This window comes from Phycomyces blakesleeanus (assembly GCF_001638985.1).
Source record: "Phycomyces blakesleeanus NRRL 1555(-) unplaced genomic scaffold PHYBLscaffold_19, whole genome shotgun sequence".
Lineage (NCBI taxonomy): Eukaryota > Fungi > Mucoromycota > Mucoromycetes > Mucorales > Phycomycetaceae > Phycomyces > Phycomyces blakesleeanus.
In genome coordinates this window covers 176733-199891 of record NW_017265152.1, presented here as the reverse complement: position 1 = coordinate 199891, position 23159 = coordinate 176733, and the positions used below count along the sequence as shown (strand labels likewise).

General features: G+C 34.1%; 6 protein-coding genes across 6 annotated transcripts; 4 read left to right on the top strand and 2 right to left on the bottom strand.

Annotated features, from left to right (window-relative positions):
- The first annotated feature begins 1828 nt into the window (after positions 1 to 1828).
- Positions 1829 to 4881, top strand: PHYBLDRAFT_182481 (hypothetical protein). Its single transcript, XM_018438628.1, has 6 exons — positions 1829 to 2042; positions 2091 to 3272; positions 3352 to 3833; positions 3914 to 4102; positions 4191 to 4283; positions 4347 to 4881. Exons 1-6 carry the CDS (start codon positions 1883 to 1885, stop codon positions 4557 to 4559), a joined length of 2319 nt encoding a protein of 772 aa, XP_018288158.1. The 5' UTR covers positions 1829 to 1882; the 3' UTR covers positions 4560 to 4881.
- A 976-nt stretch (positions 4882 to 5857) lies between these two features.
- On the bottom strand, positions 5858 to 8839 carry PHYBLDRAFT_135261 (hypothetical protein). The gene is made up of 13 exons (XM_018429707.1): positions 8444 to 8839; positions 8303 to 8350; positions 8132 to 8211; positions 7809 to 8011; positions 7656 to 7734; positions 7295 to 7546; positions 7058 to 7129; positions 6893 to 6973; positions 6701 to 6802; positions 6607 to 6639; positions 6387 to 6504; positions 6173 to 6329; positions 5858 to 6073 (listed from the first exon to the last, which is right to left on the bottom strand). The coding sequence occupies exons 1-13, from the start codon at positions 8778 to 8780 to the stop codon at positions 5986 to 5988; spliced, it is 1650 nt and encodes a 549-aa protein (XP_018288157.1). The 5' UTR covers positions 8781 to 8839; the 3' UTR covers positions 5858 to 5985.
- A 3382-nt stretch (positions 8840 to 12221) lies between these two features.
- PHYBLDRAFT_126491 (hypothetical protein) lies at positions 12222 to 14649 on the top strand. Its single transcript, XM_018429109.1, has 2 exons — positions 12222 to 12424; positions 12546 to 14649. The coding sequence occupies exons 1-2, from the start codon at positions 12347 to 12349 to the stop codon at positions 14124 to 14126; spliced, it is 1659 nt and encodes a 552-aa protein (XP_018288156.1). The 5' UTR covers positions 12222 to 12346; the 3' UTR covers positions 14127 to 14649.
- Positions 14650 to 15606: 957 nt separating this feature from the next.
- Positions 15607 to 17017, bottom strand: PHYBLDRAFT_182478 (hypothetical protein). The gene is made up of 8 exons (XM_018438627.1): positions 16972 to 17017; positions 16828 to 16864; positions 16584 to 16667; positions 16382 to 16433; positions 16297 to 16322; positions 15985 to 16177; positions 15878 to 15911; positions 15607 to 15821 (listed from the first exon to the last, which is right to left on the bottom strand). Exons 2-8 carry the CDS (start codon positions 16861 to 16863, stop codon positions 15701 to 15703), a joined length of 546 nt encoding a protein of 181 aa, XP_018288155.1. The 5' UTR covers position 16864; positions 16972 to 17017; the 3' UTR covers positions 15607 to 15700.
- Positions 17018 to 18733: 1716 nt separating this feature from the next.
- Positions 18734 to 19977, top strand: PHYBLDRAFT_171501 (hypothetical protein; the record flags this gene model as incomplete). Its single annotated transcript, XM_018436617.1, has 7 exons — positions 18734 to 18825; positions 18991 to 19073; positions 19196 to 19229; positions 19382 to 19452; positions 19674 to 19687; positions 19778 to 19796; positions 19853 to 19977. 7 exons carry the CDS (start codon positions 18734 to 18736, stop codon positions 19975 to 19977), a joined length of 438 nt encoding a protein of 145 aa, XP_018288154.1.
- Positions 19978 to 21311: 1334 nt separating this feature from the next.
- Positions 21312 to 22793, top strand: PHYBLDRAFT_171500 (hypothetical protein; the record flags this gene model as incomplete). The annotated part of the gene is made up of 4 exons (XM_018436616.1): positions 21312 to 21549; positions 21662 to 22041; positions 22229 to 22318; positions 22386 to 22793. 4 exons carry the CDS (start codon positions 21312 to 21314, stop codon positions 22791 to 22793), a joined length of 1116 nt encoding a protein of 371 aa, XP_018288153.1.
- Positions 22794 to 23159: the final 366 nt, after the last annotated feature.

Genomic DNA, 23159 nt, shown 5'->3' with positions numbered 1-23159 from the left:
CTAACTTACAGCATATAAACATCATCTGTTTCATCCATGATAATCCTTTGGATCTCACAAGTCTTGGCCTTTGTCTCTACAAGCTTAGAAATTTGCTTAACATCTTAAGCAGCAACTCTCAACAATCCCCCTTTAAAAGTTGGTTCCAAGCATTTGTCATCAAAGAAGATGATTATGGAAGCTCCCATTTCGTTGGAAGCTTTCAAGGGAAAATATCACCTGATTCCTTTTTTGTATGATAGTTTTATCGTATACGGACATCCAGTTTTTGAGCTAGGACGAGTTTTAACACAACCACAATCTTCAATTTTATGAGTGTTTCTATAATGACCACCCCTGGTGCACCTTAAGTAAACTCGGGTTGGTTTATGGTCTTTGGTTACAAGAGTGAGATTGTTAGAAAGTGCATACTCTTGCATCTTAAAGATTGCTACATTCATGTTGACATAGCCATTGATTGGTGTAGTAATAAAATCTTTTTGAGCAGAATAATATTTATTTCTGTCGACAAGAACTAATTCTTTATTGATAGTATTCATGTTAAAGTGATTTCTATTGAGACATTATTAACATTGTTTTTATAAATACTATTCTGTAATGGTAGAAGTAGCAGTCTTGTTTCTTCTGAAATAAAATTATGTTATTTAGATATCTGATGCTTATAGGATGAATATATAAAAGAAAAGAAGGTTTAATAACAGGTTTTTCACTAATTTCTTCAGGGCACATTTTTTTTGCTTAAAGGTACTCTGCCACCATTGAAGGCTGGACCATAGTCACTTTCCAGGAGTCCAATACACAATGGAAAGCAGTGTTTAGAATATTTTTAATACTCTACAGAAACGTCGGGCCCGAATGATAGCTGAAATTTATATACTATCGATTTTACACAATTGGTGTGGATATACTAAAATGTTCAAAGGTTCAAATATATATTAGATAAAAGCAAGTACTTACAATAACATCTCTTCTATCAAAAGCATGTTTTTTTTTAATGTAATTGACAATAGAAGGAGACCAGCCAGTCAAAATCGTTTGAACTTTTTTGACTTCGTTTTGAAAGTTCAAAGTCTCTGTTTCTTTAAACTCTAATCCAATAATAGGACTTACATTCTTGAACTTGTTCCTACTTTTTTTTATCCTGTCCACCCCATACATATTTTACGCAAGTGCTATAGTATGAATGTAGATAACTTCACGGTATTTTTTTTATATATTTTGTTGTTTAAATTGTTTGATTTGAAAAAGTCGCTAGGCATACATTTCTCAAGAACTTTACCTAATATATTAAATAAGTTCTTTTGAGAACCTTGTAGGCAAGAACAGTAGACAGGTTATCCTTTAACCATATTATTCAAAAACCATATTAATCTACTAAAGCCAGCTTCGATAATCATTTTCATTTTATTATCAAAGTATTTGTCAGTTATATTTTGTGGCTTACAATACAATGGTATAAAACAAAAGAAAAATACCTACACATACACATACACAATCACTGTATGTCTTATTTTGAGTTCTTATTTTTCCTAAAAAAGAGAGAAAAGAATAACAAGAGTATCGGCTTGGGTTTACGCAGATAATAATATACGTAATTTCTATTATATATATAAATATATGACTTTAATGGGTCACCTCATTTCTCGCCTATCGTTTGCTAAAAGTATATATCGCAAGCCAGCAATACCATTGTAAAACATTTCTGTTGTAAATTTTAATGTCAGGCCTTCTGCAACAATCCATAGGAAACTAACTTATTTTTTAACCAATAAAAAATCAAGGAATATAGCATATATGTTCTCAAAGCTCTTTAACTATTCTTTTATTTCTCGAGAGTAAAAATAAAAACGAAAACAAAAAAAGCTCCTTTGAATTGAACGGAATGGCAGTAAAAGAAAGTCCCAGAAGCCATAGGGTTACTATTGGTGACCTACCTTCCCCACACTCTATTTCATTATTGACAGATTCTCCTGAATCCAGTCCGGAATGTTCAAGGTCTGGTTTCTCAAACAGTAATCCAACTAGAACCACACTTCCTACAGGTAATTTCATCAATCGACTGTTAAAGGCTCGGTAATAACCAATTGCAGATCTTTCATATCCAAACTGGCCTAGCAATGACGATTTCAAGCCGAAAGACCCTGATTTTCAATTACGACAAACGATGCGTGGATCCCCATCAAGGCGTAATCAAACAAAAATGCTCCTCGTGGCTTTGATTGAATATTTCTGTAATACCTATGGAGATTCTCCTGATGCAAATCATCGCGTGTTTTTTCTTATTTGCCAGACACTACGCTCATTGGGCTTTATTGATGCTGAGTTCGTCGATGAAGTAGCCAGTGTTCGATCTACTTTTCAACAGGCGTTTCGCAAGTTATTTTACACGGCTGTGCAGACAGTTAACAATCAACATGTCCCGAGAATTGGAAATGATCAGCGGTTGACGTTGCCCGACACCGGCGCCAGAACCGACCAGAGTTCAAATGATAGGCTCAACCCCTTGAACTTTGACACTCTGTCTTTAATGTCTCCCAATTCAGAAAATGGAGAACCGAGCAATGAAAAGGCTGTGGATCTGTTTTCAAAAGGAAATGTGTTTTACAACCTGAGTGTGCACAACTCAAGGTACAGAAATGACTTTGTGGAACTAGGATTACTAGGCAAAGGTGGCTTTGCGAGCGCATGGAAAGCACGTAATAAGCTTGATGGGATTGAATATGCTGTCAAAAAGATTCGGCTAGGACAAGATCTTGAAGAAGAGTTTGGAAAAGACAATCCCTATGAAAAGATATTTCGAGAGATAAAGAATCTTGCCCGACTTGAGCATCAGAACGTGATTCGCTATTATGCATCTTGGCTTGAATACGATGACTCTAATGCAATCCACAAATCTTCTGAAGATTCGGACGAAAGTGAGTTTCTAGACAATCGCACCGAGGCTAGTCAGTACGAATCTCCAGCCGGCGACAGCTCTTGTTGCACGACCGGTGATGACACATCTTCTGTGGCAACATTCTCTGTGGCCGAACAACAGCAGCACATCAATTGGGAAGAACCTTCTGATATGGGCATTGTGTTTGAAACTGGTTCTGCTGAACCTTCGGTGGACGCTTTCTCAGATTCATTCAACCAAAGCAAGTCTTTTGTGAATAATCGTAATTGTTCATCTGGGACATATTCTCTGAGTAGCGGTACTCAAGCTAGCAAGTGCAAGAAAAGAAAAGATCAAGGTAGCTGGACTCTGTTTATTCAGATGCAGCTTTGTCCTAGTAAGTTTGAATATATATATATATATATAATTATTTTAAGAAACTAAAGAACTAAACCGAAAATTTTGTATCACCTTAGCAACCTTGTTTGATTACATAAAGACAAGAAATCAGGAAGGGTCTACTGATGCAATAGACTGTCACAAGAATATCTTGTTATTCTCTCAGATTCTTCAAGGAGCAGCCTATATTCATGATCGCGGATTGATTCATCGTGATCTGAAGCCTAGTAATATATTTCTTAGTGTGCCTTCTTCACATAGTGAAAATGGGCGTACTTCACGTAGATCCAGCCTGACTGTTCCTTCGGAAGAACTTCCACGGCGCAAGAGTATATGCAGCGAAGACTGGGTACCCAAAATAGGAGATTTTGGATTGGCTGCAACTGTGCTAGACGAAACTGGAGATAAAACCATAGTATTGCCCACTTCAATAGTGTCAGAGCCCAAAAGTCAATTGGATATGGACATACCCGATGGAACGACCACTAGCCAAACTTTACTCAAGAAACGACCTAAACTACCTATGCGCACTCGCACGATTGGTGTTGGCACACGTACGGTAAATACACTTTAAGAACCTCAACAGCCATTGAACAGAGCAAATTAACACTTGCACATATTTGTATTTATGTATCACAGTATGCCTCTCCTGAACAACTTGCTGTCCCTGCGCAGGCTTATGATGAAAAGGTTGATATCTACTCGCTCGGGATTATCTTCTTTGAACTCTATCAACCTTTTACTACTGGTATGGAGCGAGCAACTGCCATAGACAGACTCAAGGATGGTTTGTTCCCCGATGGATTTGTCAAACGATTTCCAAAAGAGGTTTGTATACATTAATTTAAAATTGAAAAATCACAAGCTAAACTCAAGAAAATTATTTTCATGATTGCTTTTATATGTATCCTAATAGTCCGCTCTTATACTTTGGATGATGGACAAGGATCCGGCAAAGAGACCTAGTGCTCACAGATTACTTGAGTTTGAATTATTTGCACAGGCTACTGTGAGTATTTATTTATTTATTTATTTATGTATTTATAATGTTTATTTGTTTGAATTTGCTTAGGATATGTTTGATCTTCTGCAAACCAGGTTTATGAAGAAATCGGATGCTTTGGAGATAAAGAGCCATGAAGTCGAACTTTTGAAAAAAAGACTTGAACTCATGGAACAAGAACAAGAGAAGAGTAAGATGACTATAAGTGAAATGGAGCATAGACTTGGAAACATGCAGATCCAGCTCAACAAGGCTATTAGCCAGGGATACAATGTTGAGTGATAGCATGGCTATACTTAAGCCTTCTCATTTTCCTCTCACTCCCTCTCTTTTTCTTCTCTATCTTAAAGAAAAGGTGTATATACGCTATAATATTACCCAATTTTTTATATTTCCATTGTCGCTTATTTCATTGGAATGAGTATTTGCTTATTTCCAAAATATACATACATACAGATATTCATATATCTTGTTTATTTCCATACCAACCAACCAACCAATATATATATATAATATATATTTACATGCTTTGTTTTCTATTGCTTTATTGTTATTAATTTTTTGAATTTGAAACCACATAAATATTTTTCATTTTGCAAAGCCTACAGACACCTTACGCTATCTTTTCTTTACTATTTGGAATGTAATTCGACAGCTTATTTATAAATATATATATATATATATATAAATTACATGACTCTGTCCCTTTAGCTACCGAATGTGCAACCTACAGGACCTTTGTCTTTTTGATTGTTTCATGTTTACTTGGGTTAATGAGGTGATATTATTTTATTTATTTTATAAAGTGTGAACATTTACAAGCATGTGTGTAAAGTATAACAGTTGCTAAGCGGCATCGATAAGAAAAGAACGAAAAGAAAAAAAAAAGTCACATATATTCTTGTAACCTGTCCTACAATAAGCTCAATTTCTTTATAATGTACATATATGTATCTATGTATCTGTGTGTTGTTGGTGGTGGGGGGTTTATATATATATATATATATATATATATTATTTTAGCGTGTGCAATTTTTTTATGGTTTCTCTGCAAAATAAGCCCAAACGCTACACAAATATACAAATCTTAATAATCTCGGTTTTGCTTGATTCTATTTATTGGCCACTATACGTCATGAATTGGCATACAAAGGCTTTACACTATCCTTTTGATGAGGTACAGTATACAATAGCCTTTTTATTTTATTTTTTGTGTTCCTAAGATACCTTTAGCCAAATTGATAAGCACATATTAACTGGATTAATAACAACAACTAAAAAGAAAAACCCTCTCAAGGGAGAATAGGGAAAAAGGAATTATCTATTTCTTTATGATATTTTCTTTTGGTTACTAGAACTGTGAAACGCTTCTAGTCAATGTTGAAAATCTTTCTTTTTGAGATGTCCAATATATAATTAGATATATATAATGGTGAGATCTGGGAAACGGGTAAAAACACTAAATAAAAAGAAAAACTGCCTAAAAATTGACGAAAATAACTAGAAGCCAGGGTGTTTCTTCTGTTTTACACACCCATACACAATAGATATACATATATATAATATGTATATATGTATATAGTATGTATAAAATGTGTGTTTGTATGTTTAAAAGGGTCTGATTGTCTAATATATATATATATATATGTGTGTGTGTGTGTTATCTATCCATTAAGGAGGAGAAGGGGAGGTACTACACAACTTGACCCTAGAATTCTTCAAAACGGTCTGTTTCTTCTATATATTGCCATTTCTTTAGCTCAGTGCCGTAAGGTTTGGGTCGGATCTCATAAACTCTAAAATATTTTTAAATAAAGAAAAAAGAATAAAAAGACCAGCAAAACTCAACGTATCTATCGATCTATCTACCAATCTATTTGTCTGCGTTTTCTTACGTGTGAATTGGTACCATCATGTGTGGCATCTCTGTCTGTGTCCAGTCCAGGAGATAGCCCAAAAGAATACGCATAATTACTCTGTGGGTAATGATAAGACAGGACTGTGTCATCCGTTCAAGTTCGATAATCATTGACTGTAAGCGGTGAATCACATCTAATTTGGTATGATTCAGCCTAGAATTCTGTATTCTGTCTTTTTTTGGTTACCTACCGATATATGATTCTCCGCCCATTCCTGGGTAACGATAGTAAAGCTTGTTTGCTTGCCTTGCGTGGAACTCCTCGGGATAGGCTTTTTGAATGTCTTCGTATGTAAGTCCCTCACAGCACTATTGGTTTCGACAATAGAATTTAGTCAAGAGATAACGATACAGCCAAGCACACACAAAAAAAAAGAAATTTATAGCTACTACTATCACTAAAATACTTACACCTGAATTGATTTCATTCAAGAACCGAATGTGCTGTATGTACTCAGATAACAATGAGTCCATGCTCTGTATGGTAAAGCAAGGAAGCACAAACCTTGACATCATATTCATCTGGGTCAAACGCAGCACCCGTCTCGGTTGATCTTTTCAGCATACTAGTCCATACTGTAAACTGGGAATTGGAAGCGGCCCTGACCTTGGCCCTGACCTCTTCTTGTGGAGTGCTTGGCATAGGACTTTTGTTTGCCTTGTGTGCTCGCCAGTCTTCTCTCTTCTTACTCTCTACCATCTCCAATGCAAATGCTAGTCGCTGCTGCTTGATAAATCTAGCAAGTGCCTTTGCAAACTTCTTTCCTCGAGGTGACAACTGTGAAAAAAAAATTGAGGTCGATCTGTTACTAATTTTATTTTTATTTATTTTTTAATCCCATCTTTTTATTATTTTACTTACAGGTGCATCTCCGCCAATACGACCCAAAACATTGTCCGTACTTTCACCATGGCGAGTCAGGAATATCTGTCGCTCTATATGCACACACAAAAAGAGAAGAATAGAATAAGTTATCTTATTACCTATAGTGTAATATATACATATAAAGATAAATTGTAAAGGCTACTGCTACTATCAGTATCAGTATCAGTATTAGTATTAGTATCATTACTATTATTATTTGGTAAACTTGCCTACAAGGTTAAAATTCATGAGGTAAAAGATACATTGTCCAGGAAGGTAGCCAGATATATTGTACGCAATTACTTTCTTTCCTACGTTGATAAGTTTGCAATACTGTATATCATGATCCTCTTCCCAATCACCAATTGGTTCATAGGCCTTTTCATAATTCGCTACACGAGATCTGAAATCAGCCAAGGCCCGTGCTGGATCTTTGCCTCTGTAATCTGGCCCGGACAATTTAAGCAAGAAGTTACGTTCCAACATCTATCCGGTAGATAAAGTTAGATGCACAAGATAATATATGTTTCTCATTAATGCACTGAATTATGTATAGAAAAGTAATAGGAAAAAAGAAAGGTTTTGAGTTAAATACATTTTTGTCTGTGCAGACCGACTCCAACATAAGCACTTTGATCTCAGGCTCCATATTTAGACGATCTATTAGTAGTTTTCTGATCAAGCAAGTTAATTAGTTTTGCCTAAATTCATAGGATTTACTGTGATCCTGCCGAAAAAAAATATCTACCTCCTTGACAACGTAGAGTTTGTTGCATCATGAATGGCTACTCTCCCTCCATTTTTAAGCCACTCTACCAGATTCTCGAGTACTTCCATAGCTAGTTCATCACGCACTTGCTTCATGCTAGCATTGTCAGGGTCAAAGAATTTTGCATTCTGTTCTGTTTGGGAGGTCTCGTGTTCACGTCGAGTATTACCGACATTAAAGATCTACACTATTGTAAGCCCACCATCCAATATATGTATATGTATGTGTGTGTGTGTGCGTGTACGTTCCTATAGTATAGTATAGTATAGTGTATCGTGTGGATATTTATGTGCTCAACACACCTTTGTCTCGTATTGAAGCCAATTTAGATAACGTCGCAATTTTTTGACAAGGTAACTCTTTCCACGAGCAGGCAATCCCACTAAAATAAAAATCGATTTCTCGGATTACAACCTTTTTTCTCTTTTCTTCCTTTCTTTTATTTTGACACAACGTATGTTGACACGACTTACCCATGACAATAGCCAGTTTACTATCCAGTTGCCTTTCATTTCTCAGCTCTAATTTATTTATTCATTCGTTAAAGTTAATATGTACGTGTCTATGTATCTATGCAATCAATTATTTTTCTAGAAGATAAAAAGAATTCTTACTGTGTGGTACAATTGTGTGTACTGCACCAGGTACATCCAACCCAAGACTGTGACGGGTTCGTAAGAGAAATGTCTCATCAACATCAGCCGACAATTGTAGCCAATGAGGTTGTGGAGAATTAGGTCTGCTCGAGGAATACTGTGAGTTCTGTGAGCTGGATGCAAATTCATTTGAATCTTCATGGGTAAGATCTTCGTATTGTGCTGAAGGATCAGCTGTCAAAGAAAATGGCTCGTCGGTAAACTCTTCTTGCCATCGTGATTGCTCAACTTCTTCAATAATGTCATTCTCAGTCTTAACAACTGGCAAAGTCTTGCGTCGTCTATCAGTACTCATTCTGTAAATATTATTCTGATATGGAAGCAATAAGATTAAATGAAATGGATATATGAGTGTGTTTATGTATGTATGCTTTCAAAAATATAAAATATAAATATATAATTTTAAAGAATTACGCATGATTTTTTGTGATTCTAATGGACTAACTGTGGCCAATAATTTGCTGACATCACTTTTGAATTAGCACAGTACACATTTTTATTTTAATTAATATATTTTAATTTAATAATGGATGATGAAAATGAAGACTTTGAAGCTTTTTATAGATATACTTGTAATCCAAAGTTACAAAGCTACAGAATAAAGCAAAGAGATGTAAGCATTAATGTTTTGAAGGTCAAGTATAAGTAGTGCATTAATCACAATATGTGCACTTTCTTATAAGCATATATAAACTTAAAGAACATTAGGCTTGATTTTGATGATGATTTCATCTTCACGTAACCTTGAACTGTGGTGGTTTATTTTGGAGCAGTCTTATGTATCTAAACTAACAGAAGGAAACATATTCTTTCAGTACTTGCTGACGATTCGCTTATTTGTCTGTTTATTTGCTTCTTTCGTTATGTCAGTTAAAGAAGTATTCATATCAACTATTAACATTAGGGTTATTATTACTTGCTAATCTTATTTGTCTGTGTTTAAATATCTATTCATAACCTTCAGTGAAAGGACGTGCTGGCTCTAAGAAAAATAACCATAGATATATGCCTTCAATACATATATCGATATGAGTATAGGCCAAGAAACTGTTATTTGGTATTTCAACTCAAATACAATATTTAATATTTAATATTCCGATTTTTTTTTCTTTTTTTTTTTCTTATTTTCCTACAGCGTTAGTTCTTACCCCGTTTTTGTCCCTTTTAATCCCTTCTTATTTTTATTTTTATATTATTTCCTTCAATCAAATACGGGGTTTCAGCAAAGTATTTTCCTTTTAAAAAAATAAGCCTTTTTATATAGTAGGCATTGTTTTCTATATCCATCATACACGCCTACAACGCCTATCCAGCTCCGAAATGTGGGGCCCTCCCACCTTGTATAGCCTTTATTTATTTATCTATTTAGTTATTTTACTCAATAATTGTTTTTGATAGTATGACTAAGAGAGATAGAGAAAATACATATAAAGTTAAAATCAAAAGTACAACAATATCTTGTACTTCCAAGGTGGTTCTTTTATTATTTTATTTAGAGAGAAAATAACAGACTCTGTCTTGTTGCGTCAGTAGATCCATCATATGAATGATTACTATCAACCGATTTCTATAGATCTGGTCTTACCAACATGCATAGTTATAATAAAAATAAATAAATAAATAAACAAACAAACAAACGAATAAAGAAATATTACGAGTTCAGTGTTTGAAAGAAAGATATATAGTTACAAAATAGCAAAATCTTGGATAGGCAATAATTGGATTAAAGGTCATTTAAACCAGTATACAAATTGTACAAGGAGTTCCTGGCCAATATGACGTATAAATATATATATATATAGTAATAATTATAGTTGAGCATACAATTTACCCAAGGTAATCCCAGAAGCTCCCGTTTTGAGTACGACAATGGTATAATGTATACAGCTATTACAATGTCCCAGTTTTTCGGATTTTGAATATATAGTCGCTGACTATAAAACACATTCACCGACTCTGTTATAATACTCCGCCAGATCCAGAAATGAAAGTCTATTCAACTGTTGAAAACCAAAAAAAAAAAGTCTGATCTGTCTGGTCATTCTAATGAACAAAGATCAACAAAGATGTTTAAGTCATTCTTTTGGTCCAATTTGATCTGCCGCAAGCAACTACTCTGAACCTTTTTCATTTGCAATTATTAATAGACTTAAATAACATCTTTTTTGCCAAATTATTGTTAGTTTATCTGGGAGGCAAGAAACTTGATATCTTGTCTGCACTACAATTGGTTCTCTAAAGAGAGGATAATTTTTGACCAATATCTCAATTAATAAACAAATATACAAAAAAATACAAAAATACAAATGCCTGGTATTCTTTTTTCCATTCCATTGGATTGAATTGAATTGAATCGAATTTACTGGAGTTACTAATTAGATTAAACAACTAGGTTAGAGAAATCAAAGAAGAATTATACGAAAAACCAAAAACCAAAAGCCAAATAAAATTACAGAAAAATAGCTTGTATATTCAGTAAGAAAAGTTCACCTGTACTCTGTGAACTATTTGTAATAATATTTGTCAAACCCAAATTACACAACCCTATTTTTTTTTGTTTTGTATCATATTGACCTTTGAAATATATCAGCCTGAAAATAAGAATACAAATTCTAATATTTATTTATCTATATTTTGTGTTTGTGTGTAAAATGTACCATATATCACTATTACTATATAACAATTTTAATTATTTTCCTTTGTGAGCAAAAGTGTGTGTTTTTTTAAGGAATAAAATGAAACAATAATGGAGATATTCATACTTAACCATGTCATAAATACCTCAACCATAAGATCAAATAAATGATTTGAACCATTGATGGAATAGTAATTTTTGAAACCCTACTCATTTTCAAAAGTATATTTTTTGTTATGACTAAAAAATGATATAACGAAAAAAACACGATTGAATGCAGCATATTTATGCTGATGAATAGTTTAGAAAACATGAAATTTGAGTTCTGTAAAGAAAGCAAGATAATGTTTCTGTCTCTCTATAAGCGGATATTTCTCCGTCTATCTTTCACCAATGACCTATTGAACTTTGTAGACAGATCAATAAGTACATGGGTATTTTCATTCGTTCATTCATTCATTCATTCATTTGATTTGATTTGATTTGATTTGATTTTGTTTTCTTTTGGCTTTGATTATCCACAATACATGCCTTTGCACATTTCATACATAATTATATATTATAAGTATATAGAGTATAAAGTGTGGTATAAGTGAAAAATCCCAAAAAAAAAATAAACACAATTGACAAGTGTATACACTTCTTTAAAAAATTGTTGATCTTGGCGGACGTTATAAAAAATATATAAAAACACAGATCCCCGCAATAAAGAATTTTTTTTTTAAAGTACGGCATACATTACAAAGTCCGTAAATTGGTCTCAAAAAGTGCAGTAGAAAATTTTGAATCTGTTTTGACCTGTCGCACAAACTTTAATATCTCAGCAAAAAAAAAAAATTAAAGATACACCCCGCATATACATATCGCAGAAAGAAAGGCAGAACACACGAACACACACGAACACAAACGCCAACACAAGTCTTTTTTTTTTTTTATTATATATATTTATTGTATTTTATAAATTTATATAATAGAAATGGCACTTTTTTTATATGTATATTTTATTCTTGATCCGTGGAATCAAATCGAGGGTGAAAGTATATAAAGGAGCCCAGCAAAACCTTTAGAGTTATAACTTCTTCTTCCTCTTCTTCCTCTTCTTCTTCTTCTCTTTTTATTTTTTAATATATATATATATATATATTATTGTATATTGTATTCTTTAATCAATAATTCTATAATCTAATAGCTACACACACACACACACATTTTACAAATCAACAACAATGCTTAAAGGAGATGCCTTGTTCCGGGCAACCACGCTACTTGCAGCCATTGGGTTCTTGCTCTTTGGTTATGATCAGGTAAATATATATATATATACATTATTATTCTTACTTGCTCTCAAGTCCATTTTCGATTTGATCTGTTTGAAAAAGATGATTAACAGATTTAAATTTTTATAATTAAAAAATAAAATAAAAGGGTGTCATGTCTGGTGTCGTTGCGAACGATGGTTTCAAAGCTACCATGGGTAGTCAAGACAATTCAGCTCTCGTTGGTGCCATTGTGGCCCTGTACGAAATCGGTTGTATGTTCGGTGCTCTTTCTACAGGAAAAGTTGGTGACAAACTCGGCCGTCGTAAGACTATCCGTGTTGGCTGTCTCATCTTGATCATCGGTGCCATCCTCCAGACTGCTGCCGTCAACTCTGGTATGATGATCGTCGCCCGTATTATCACTGGTGTTGGAAACGGAATGAACACCGCCACAATCCCTGTCTACCAAGCAGAACTCTCGCCACCAAAGTCCAGAGGCTCTCATGTAGCCTTTGAAGCCTCTCTCTTGACCGTCGGTGTCGGAATTGCCTACTGGCTCGAGTATGGTCTCTACTTTGCCGAAGGTGAGGTCGTCTGGCGCTTCCCTCTTGCTTTCCAAATGTTCTTCGCTATCATTCTTGGCGCTGCTTCGTTTTTCCTGCCCGAATCTCCTCGTTGGTTACAAGCTCATGGCTATGAAGACGAATGCAAAGAAGTCTTGTCCCGTCTCTGGTCTGACTGCGATATCAATCACCCCCGCTGTGTAGCCGAGTGGGAAGAAATCCGCGATGGTATTGAGCTCGAGCGCCGTGAAAACATTTCTTCATACAAAGATCTCTTCAAAAAGGGCAAGATGAACAACCGTTATCGTGTTCTGTTGGGTATGGGTGGCCAGATCATCCAGCAGTTTGGTGGTATCAATGTCATCAGTTACTATCTCGCAGACGTCTTCAAGCAGGCTGGCATGAGCACCGAAATGGCCATGTTGATGGCCGGTGTTGATTCGATTGTCTACTTCATCGGTGCCCTGACTGCAATCTATACCATTGATCGTCTTGGTCGCAGATGGCTCATGTACTGGGGTCTTATCGGCCAGGCTGTCACTCTGTTTGTTGTCGGTGGCTGCCAATATGCTGTCGAGAACGGCAACACCAAGGCATCCCCTGGTGTCATTTTGTTTGTCATGCTTTATAACTTTGTATTCGGTGCCGCCTGGTTGGGTCTTGCCTGGCTCTATCCCTCCGAGATCTTCTCCACCGCTCTGCGTGCCAAGGGTAACTCGATGTCGACTGCTGCCAACTGGCTTGGTAATTTTGTTGTTGCTATGATTGCACCCGTCCTGTTTGAATACGCCAAATACTGGACCTTTTTGCTGTTTGGTATCCTTAATGTCATCTTCTTGGTTCCCATCTATCTCTGGTACCCCGAGACCAAAGGAAAGTCTCTTGAGGAGATCGAAGTCTTGTTCTCCACCCAAGAGTTCCAAAACGACGCAAAGTCCATCGCCTCTCATATCGGATCGGTCTCTCTATATGACTCCAAGCATGACGCCGAGTCGCTCGCCCAACGTCCCCGCTCTTCCCGTGTACCCAGCCTGGCTAGCCGCCCTGTATCCCGTCGCATGCCATCCAACTTCTCTGTCCAGCAGGAAAAGGTCTCTCCTGATACTCTTAACCCCAACTCAGCTGCAACTGACATCAAAAAGAACTACCAGGATTCTGATGAAAAGGGTCCTAACTTTAAGTAATTGCATACTACTTTAGAGTTTATTTTAAATTTCTATTTCTATTTCTATTATTATTATCATTATTATCATTACTCCTACTCCTACTACTCCTACTACTCCTACTACTCCTACTACTCCTACTACTTATTATTATTTGCTATTTGCTATTTACTATTTACTACCTCTACCACTACCACCACTACCACCGTTACTGCTATTATTACTATTACTATTATTATTACTACTCGTCTTTCTTATTTTTCTTTGTGATATTTTGGCTGAGCCTGATTCCTCCCCTTTTGTTTATTCTCTTTACTTTCGATGTATTGAAGCTGTACGTTACTGCCTTGAGTTTATCTCTCATTTCCACTTTCATCAATTCTGATATTTTAATACTCTATTCTTTTAAATGTACTTTTCTTTTCTTTCTCTTTTATATATATATTTTTATATATATATTTCTTTTACTTTTACTACTATTGTTATTATTTTTTCAATAAATGAATATAATAAATAAATCAATGATAGTGATAAAAATAATAATAAAATATATATATTTTTGTTTATTTTTACATTGAAAATGGATAGTTCAATTGAAATTTAACATTTGTGTGTGCATTTTGTGTATTTGTTTGTTGGTTTCTATACTGACTTTATTTTGTGGTGTAGATATTCGATATAATCAAATCATACGGATTTACTTTAACCAAGAAATGTTTGTAATAGAAAAAAAAAATCCCAATTAATAATGATAATTAGACTTAGAATTATAGTAGAGGAAAAACGATTAGTTTCCATCGCCACACCGATTGTGGTGTAGGAGATTTTTCTGTATTAGGGTTTGAATGCTAATTCGCATTAGTATTGGTATATTTATAAGTCTGTATAAATTATATTGATGATATTCAATTATCAAATCATTTATCTTTTTTTCTATTGGTCCTCCCCGCACAACAATATATATAATAAATAAATAAATATAAAAAAAAAAAGACGAATACATGGGCCCTTGTTTCAATAAAATATTAACTCGTTAAAATACTATTGCAAAAAGCTGGGGTACTTTATATATATATATATACACACACACACAATTTGCTTGTGATTTTGTGGGGGATTTCATGTACCTCTTCTAAGCACTAAAAACAAAAACACAAAAGTACAAACTAAAAGCCCGCTAAATATATATCTACATAAAAATGATACACTTTACTATTAACTATGATGCTCTTCTTGAAATTCTAGATTGCTCTGCCTGTGTTTGTGTGTATTATTTATTACCCATAAACGGAATCCTTCCCAGTAACATACCAAATCTCTAACCCGCCATTTTATAATATAATATTTTATATGTGACAATCAGGTGGGAGGGGCCAATAGGACGATTAAAATCCGATATACTTTCCTACCCCATCTTTACCAGCCTTGCCCCGCATCCCAAACCACTCATCCACAACGCCGATGATCTTCATGGCCAAGAATTAAGTCTGGAGTACAAAATCCCGTGTCTATTTTATTTTATTCTTTTGGATCACAAATGATGAAAGGCAGGCCAATTATAATAAATTGTCATTATATAATTAGATTCTACACCTTTACTGTGGAGCAATGAAGAGATATTTGCGGTAATATTTTAGTTCATCGATACTCTCCTTGATGTCATCTAAAGCACGGTGGCCATTCTTTTTGATAACACCTGCTGCAACATCAGGGTTCCTGATTTAACAATGTCTATTGAGTAACGCATCTGAAAATGATATGTGTTTACTTACCATCTCTTGGCCAATTCCTTGATAGTGCTCACATCTATTTATTATTATAATTTTTATTTATCAATTTTAGCATGTGTTATCCGGAAAAAAGATTACTTGAAACTCACCCACGATACGGTAGTGCAAATGTTCAACTACCTCTGGCATTTCTTTTTCAAGGAAACGCTTGTCAGCATGGACAGAGTTTCCAGCCAAAGGAGCAACTCCGGCTGGGATGTGCTCTTTCAAAAAAGACACCACTCGTTGATGTGCTTCGGCTGTACTGATTTTACTCTCCAATACTGAACGAGTCAAGCCAGACTGTAACAGATCAGTTGTAAAAAGTAAATAAAAGAAAATGAACTTGATTTATAAACAAAGCAAGGTAACAGTGACCGTAACAATAGATCACAAACTAACTAAATAACTAAATAACTTACTGCTCCATGGTGTTCAATACACCATTCTATTAATACAAATCAATGAGTATGCTTTTCTCACAGATATCTAGTCTAATAAGACTACCATTCATTGAGTCCATCACATGGCGTGGTTGATGAATAATTAGTTCTGGCCCCTGTTTTTTTTTAAAAAAAATAAATAAATATAGGTAGGTAGGTAGGTAGGTAGGTAGGAAGATAGGCAGGTAGAGAGAAAAGGAAATTTACTTGGTGAGACAAAATAATCTTTTGCTAGCCTTTTCTGAAAGACAGCAGAATGAATTTACCTCGGCAACCACATTCAATTCACCATCAGTGATCAAGACTGCGATCTCAATTAGGCAGTCCTTCTGTATATCAAGACCAGTCATCTGAAAAGCCGATAAACTTGTCAGACACAGTTACAGCACCACACAATATGCATCAAAGTATTTTTTTTTACTTCTTCTCCTACTTCTACTGCTACTTCTACTCTACTGCTACTGCTACTATAACTATTGCTATCCATATCACTATATCATTGTAACTTACCTCACAGTCGATCCAAACGAGCGGGTCCTTAATCATTCTAGTATTTGATTGGTAGAAACGAAAAGATTGAGAAACAATAGGGCGGGAACAAGAACGAAATCGAAAAAGACAAGAGCGTGCAGAACTTGATAACATATACACAACCTTGATAGTTATCTATGTGTGCGTACGTATGAAAGTTAATCCTTTGAAATCCAAAACAAAATAAAAACAAATAAACAAACAAAAAAATTTGAAATGTATAATAATAATTAATAACAAGTATGACGTATTGACTTAATTGTGACTTTGCATTGATAGGTAACAGTCTCATATTAAGCTATTTTATTTTTATTCTTTTGAAACAAAGTTAAAGAGGTTTGTTTTAAAGAATAACATCGATTAAACATATGCAGCCACTACTATCAGTGCTGTATTTACGCACATACATTTTTTATTTTATTTTTATTTTTGCAAACTCAATTTGTTTCAAATTCCTTCCTCCCGATTTACCACAAAAAAAAAAGAATGGGTTCATATTTCAAAAAAGAAGTTTATTTTATGGGACATTTGTTCTCTATAAAGATGAATTTAATAATTTCAATATTGTCAGATTAATAGTGAGCATATAATGTAACCGCTGCAGATGCTCTTAGAACAGGGTATCCACTCCAAAAGTCTGATTTTTCATTTGTGGAAATATAAATGAGAAAAGCAATACAACACTTTTATACTCCATGTATATAGATACACATTTTTGAAAATGTAGTAATATCGATTTTGATTGGGAGTGCAACATTGTCAGAAATATATGTGTTAGAGGGCTGTTAAGGAGTTCATGAGGGAACTGATAATAAGAGAAAGAGTAGAGGGCTGTAATAATGCTCAGTTTTATCCAGAATGTAAGCAAAATGTGTTTCAAACAAAGCAGAATGGGTGTTTTTTTTATAGATGAAGTGGGAATCAATGCAAACCTAATCAGAGACAAAGGGTCGTTCAAGAAATGTAAATTAAGTATTGTAAAAAAAACAATACTAAAAGAGCATTAAACACCACAATTCTTACTGGAATTTGTTACCAAGGTGATGAAAGCACACAAGGAAAAGAAAAGAGAAAGATGCCTGGTTACCCAACAGGGTTTATATTTATTTACTTTACAAAAGACATCATGGAGTCGCTTGACTGGGATAATACTTCTCCTTACTTCATTATAAATAACCCTCTTGTCAGATTACTCGAGAAAGCTGTTAATGAAGCTTGAGCATATCATTGGTCTTAGATATATACATACATGAAGCTTAAAGGCATTGCATTGATTCTACCATTTATATGTTACAAAAAAATGAAAACCAAACTTTTGCAGTAGAAATACTGATATTCTGCAAAAGCACTAAAGATAAAAATAAAAAGTAATAGGCGCTAGAAAAGGAGCCACTCTTTCTCCTCCTTCTACCCCCTCTTTGCCTTTTTCTTTGGAGTGGGTAATGTTAATGATAAGCATTAAATATTAATGCATTTATTCTCAATATACTCTAGACTTTTGATGCTACAATATTATGATGTGTGATAGAGTTTTCATTTAAATATAAAGAATAAATATGGATTTCAAGAAGTACAACACTACTTTGGAAAAGAGTTTGATTCACATCCCTGAAAGTTAATTATTATTATTATTAAAGATAAAACACACACACACACACATATATATATATATATATATATATATATTTGTATATATATTTGTATAAAGGTATTAGGTGCCTGGTAGATAATGCAAGGATACCACAAGGCTTGCCCTGACAAGGGACTTGAAAGAGAAAGAAAGAAGAATTAGCTGCATCGTCGCCTTTCCTTTTTTTCCCTGGATATCCGATTACCTTTAAAATACTAATAGATAGATAGATAGATAGATAGAAGGAGGATAGTAATGGGTTTAGCTCAAGACCAGATATTAAGTAACTTGCTGTACAGAACTGCTTTGATATATGCAGTGCAAAATAATATCTACATAAAAACAACGTAAATAATCAAAAATAATACAAAGAAATGAGTGCCAATCTTTAGGTTGAATGCAGATACTAAAATTGAGCCAAACGTATTACTGTATAGTACACACACACACATATATATATATATATATATATGTAATCTTTTATCATATGATGGGGATATGCATATAAAAAGAAACCACTGGAAATATACTTTGGCACACAGTTTTCCACTTACTGCTATTATCAATGTCTCATATAAAATCTCGAATATTAAGCGTAAGAAAAGTATTTAAAAGCTAATCTACTTGTTCTAGACTTGGAGCATAGTTTTTTTTTTAAAAAGAAGACGGTACACATATACATACATAAAAGTACATATATCTATCTAAATTCACTAGAGCATTTCTTGGCATTAGCTTCATTTATAAATATGTAAGCAGAATATAGAAATCTACTACTACTACTACTACATATATATATAAGAGAGAGAATAGTAATAATAACAATATCAAACAAAAGGATTAATAGAATCTGTAGATAGACAATCGTTTGACTACCCACCTTTTATTTATATATATATATAGTTCTATTGGCAAGGGAATTATACACCTTTACCCATACAGCACAAATACATTGATTAATATCTCCTTGCATTGTATGTCTTCATTTGTCGTCATACACAAACAGACAGCACAAAATTGCACTCTTACATATCCGGATAAATTATTGCAGAATATATCATTTTATATTATTTTATTTTCTTAAAAAAAAAGAAGGTCCAAAAGGTGCATTGCAGAATGCATGACAAAACACACATAACACAAAGGGTGCCTGTAATTTGTACATTTTGAAGTATAGTAAAGTACAAATAACTAGGCAGAATTGCTGATGTAAGTAGCTTCTACTTCCCTAAATACCCTGTTTTTTTTTATTCTTACTACTAATACTGTTATTTATAATTGGTGATATTAAAATAAAAGGTTTTGTATTTGTTTGCTGGTAAAAAAAAAAACATATAAATACATATATACATACTAAATTTTGTACTTTCAAAGCTTATATTCTTGAAATTGTCCTTGTGTACTTGAAAATTCTTAGCGACGAGTCTTTATTTGTACAAAAGCCGCTCTTTTTTTTGTTGTTTGTTCAACATGAAGATCTTATTAATATAATTATATAGAATATAATAGAATATACACATCTTGTACTCAAAAGAAGAATGTAGTCTACTAGACCCAAATTGGAGGAATTGGGGGTTATTTTTTTTTATTTCTTTATTTGTCCAAAGGTCTTTCTTATTTTACAAACGCACCAAAGCACACTGATGGGATTCTATGGACTAAAACGAAGAAATATATGTTTATATACATATATATATTATGCTCATATTAAAAGTCTATGTTTTTGTAGAAGGAAGACAGAGGAGAGGGATTTGACATAACGGTGTACATGGAAGTTGATAATCCACATGTCTTTGATAGTTGTGCCACACACCCACCCCCTTTACTCTCTCTCTCTCTTTAACTCCTTTATACTTTTAAACAGCAAGCTTTCAATTCTTTACTTCTCCTGAATATCGAAAATATGCTTTGGACATGCCAGAAGTCCATGCATTGTACCTTTTTCTTTTATATATATTTATTTATCATTATTGTTTTCAACTATTGTTATCCACCCAAAAAATTATAAAAACCAAATAAATCTGATAAGAGATCGACACATTTTTTATATTATAAAGGTACACAGATTGAGAAGAAGAGCCGAAAAAGTAATATATCAATATAAAATATTGTACAACAATAAACAAGTATCGTAGCAGACAAAAGTTGGCTTCAAGGTTTTTATTTTATTTGTATTTTGAAGCAGTAATAGACAGGTTTATTCTATTTTCAAGTCACTTTTTTTATACATATATTTTTTTGTTGCCTTTTTAGGGTTCACTTGTATATTTCATTATCATTCATTTTCATTCATTATCATTCGTTATTTAGCAACCTCCTCAATTTCATAGTTTCTTGTTGTTAGAAATAAGTAAGAAAACAAGTCAGACAATCCCTGTATCTTCACCCTGACAATACATAAATAAAAGAAGAAGAACAAACTGGATTCTGGTAGCCCCAGTATCTCCTAGAAGCAATTATCTAGATCGATAGATAGATAAAGACAGAAAAAACGCCCATTAGGATGTATACAAAAAAAATTACATACATACATACATACATACATAAATGTGCATAGCCTCTCTCTCTCACACACACACACATATATATATATATATAACCTATAATACAAAAAGGCTCTAAATGACGTGTGGGCAGTTTCTCTTGAATTGGATTGTTGTGTAAAGTATATAAGCATAGGATTTATAGTAGATCCTTTTTTTTTGCTTTACTTGTCAAGACTTTGATTCCCTCAAAAACACTACATTACACTGCACGTTATACATACATTACATCTCTATTCTTATCTTCATTTTCACTTCAATTGTCATTCTAATTGTCATTTACTTCCAAAATGAGCTTCACTGAAACAACAGTAGCCTGGGTCAACTCCACACATTCTCTCTTATCCAAAACAAACGTCTATATCCTGTGCCTAATCCTCTTTGGCGCCTACCTTATCCTTGTTCGGTCTCTTCGATACAAGTATATAAACAATCTGCGGAAACAATACCCTGATCCTCAGGTTGTCTTTGAAGATTACGATGCTGCCGAAGCAATATTCAGTCATGCATTTAGAAGAGAATTCCCCAGTAAGTCACTCTCTTTAAAAGCCTTGTAGTCTTTACCCCAATAACAGAAACATACAAATACAAGCACATAATTTACTGATATTTTTTTTATATTTTTAAAAATAAAATAAAGTAATTTCACGCGAATCACTGGAATTTGCGTTGTTCAAGACATTCGTTGTTCCTTCAATAAGCAAAACCTTGGTTGCATCAACTATATTCGAGAAAGACTGTGCAAAGAGAGCAGACGACACAGAGCTTATCCTAGGTGAAATTGCAGATCCTTATCCTCGAATCCAGAACCACATGAAGATCTGTCCGTTCATAAGTGAAATGGACATCATGAACCAAAGAGGACGAGCAACCCAAGCAATAAACCGATTGAACGACATCCATGCAAAGCACAATATCCGTAACGATGATCACATTTACACAGTCGGTCTATTTGTAGCAGAGCCAATTCGATGGATTGCCCAGTTTGAGTGGAGAGAGCTTGACGAACGAGAAATAAACGTAAGCCAATATACACATACACATCTGTGCACTTGAGCATCTGTGCATCTATGGATCTGTGCATTTGCACTTTTGTACAGTTGTGTAACAATATTACACAGTACCCATAAAGCGCCTTTGACTTTGACTTTTCTCATTTTATCTTATTAACCAAAAATATAATATATATATATATGTAAATCTACAGGCAATGTTTGTTATTTGGGCTGATTTAGGAAAAAAGATGAAAATCAAAGATATTCCAGCAACACCACAAGAACTTACAGCATTCAGACAGGTAAAAATATAATAATAATATCACACGCACACATAAATATATCTATATCTAAACTTTTAATAAATAGCATTATGAAAAGACCGTGGTTCGATACAGCAAATCAAACTGGAAATGTGCACAACACACAATTGACCATCTCTTGTCTCGGATACCAAAACTGTTCTGGCCAATTGTTTACAAGATTATTCCATGTGTTCTGGATGAGCACGATATTGTTGCGTTTGGAATAGAGCCTCCATCACCAATTTTCAAGACCATTTTCTGGTACACTATGCGTTTGCGAGCAAATTTCATTCGCTACCTCTGTCTTCCTCGCACTGACTTTGTTATCCGAACACCATACTCACCCAACGCCCAAGGACGATTCACACCCGTCTATGATGTCTATAAATCCATCTACACGACCGGTTACAACATCTTTGAATTAGGGCACATCAAAGGAGAATCAGCATCAAAATGCCCAATGAGTCGATAATTCTTATAGTAATATCAACCATCTACATAAACTACATAAACTACACTACATTACACATCATGCATACAAATTAAACAAGTATACATACAAGTAAAAGTTCTCTTGTACAGAGTTTGGAGTTGTACAGATATTTCAATGCTATACTGTATATTGTATATACACTGTTGGGCTCCGATTGATGGGAAATGGCTTTAGAAATAATATTTTCACACAAGAGAACTTGACAGATGTGATAAGGAAAAGCGTGAGATTTGGTGTGCAAAATAAAGAGATAATTAGATGATTCTGTCCAATCAGGCTTATTAAATCTTGTCAGCAATGTTAAAAATATATGTATATTATATAAAGAATAAGGAAGGAAAGAAA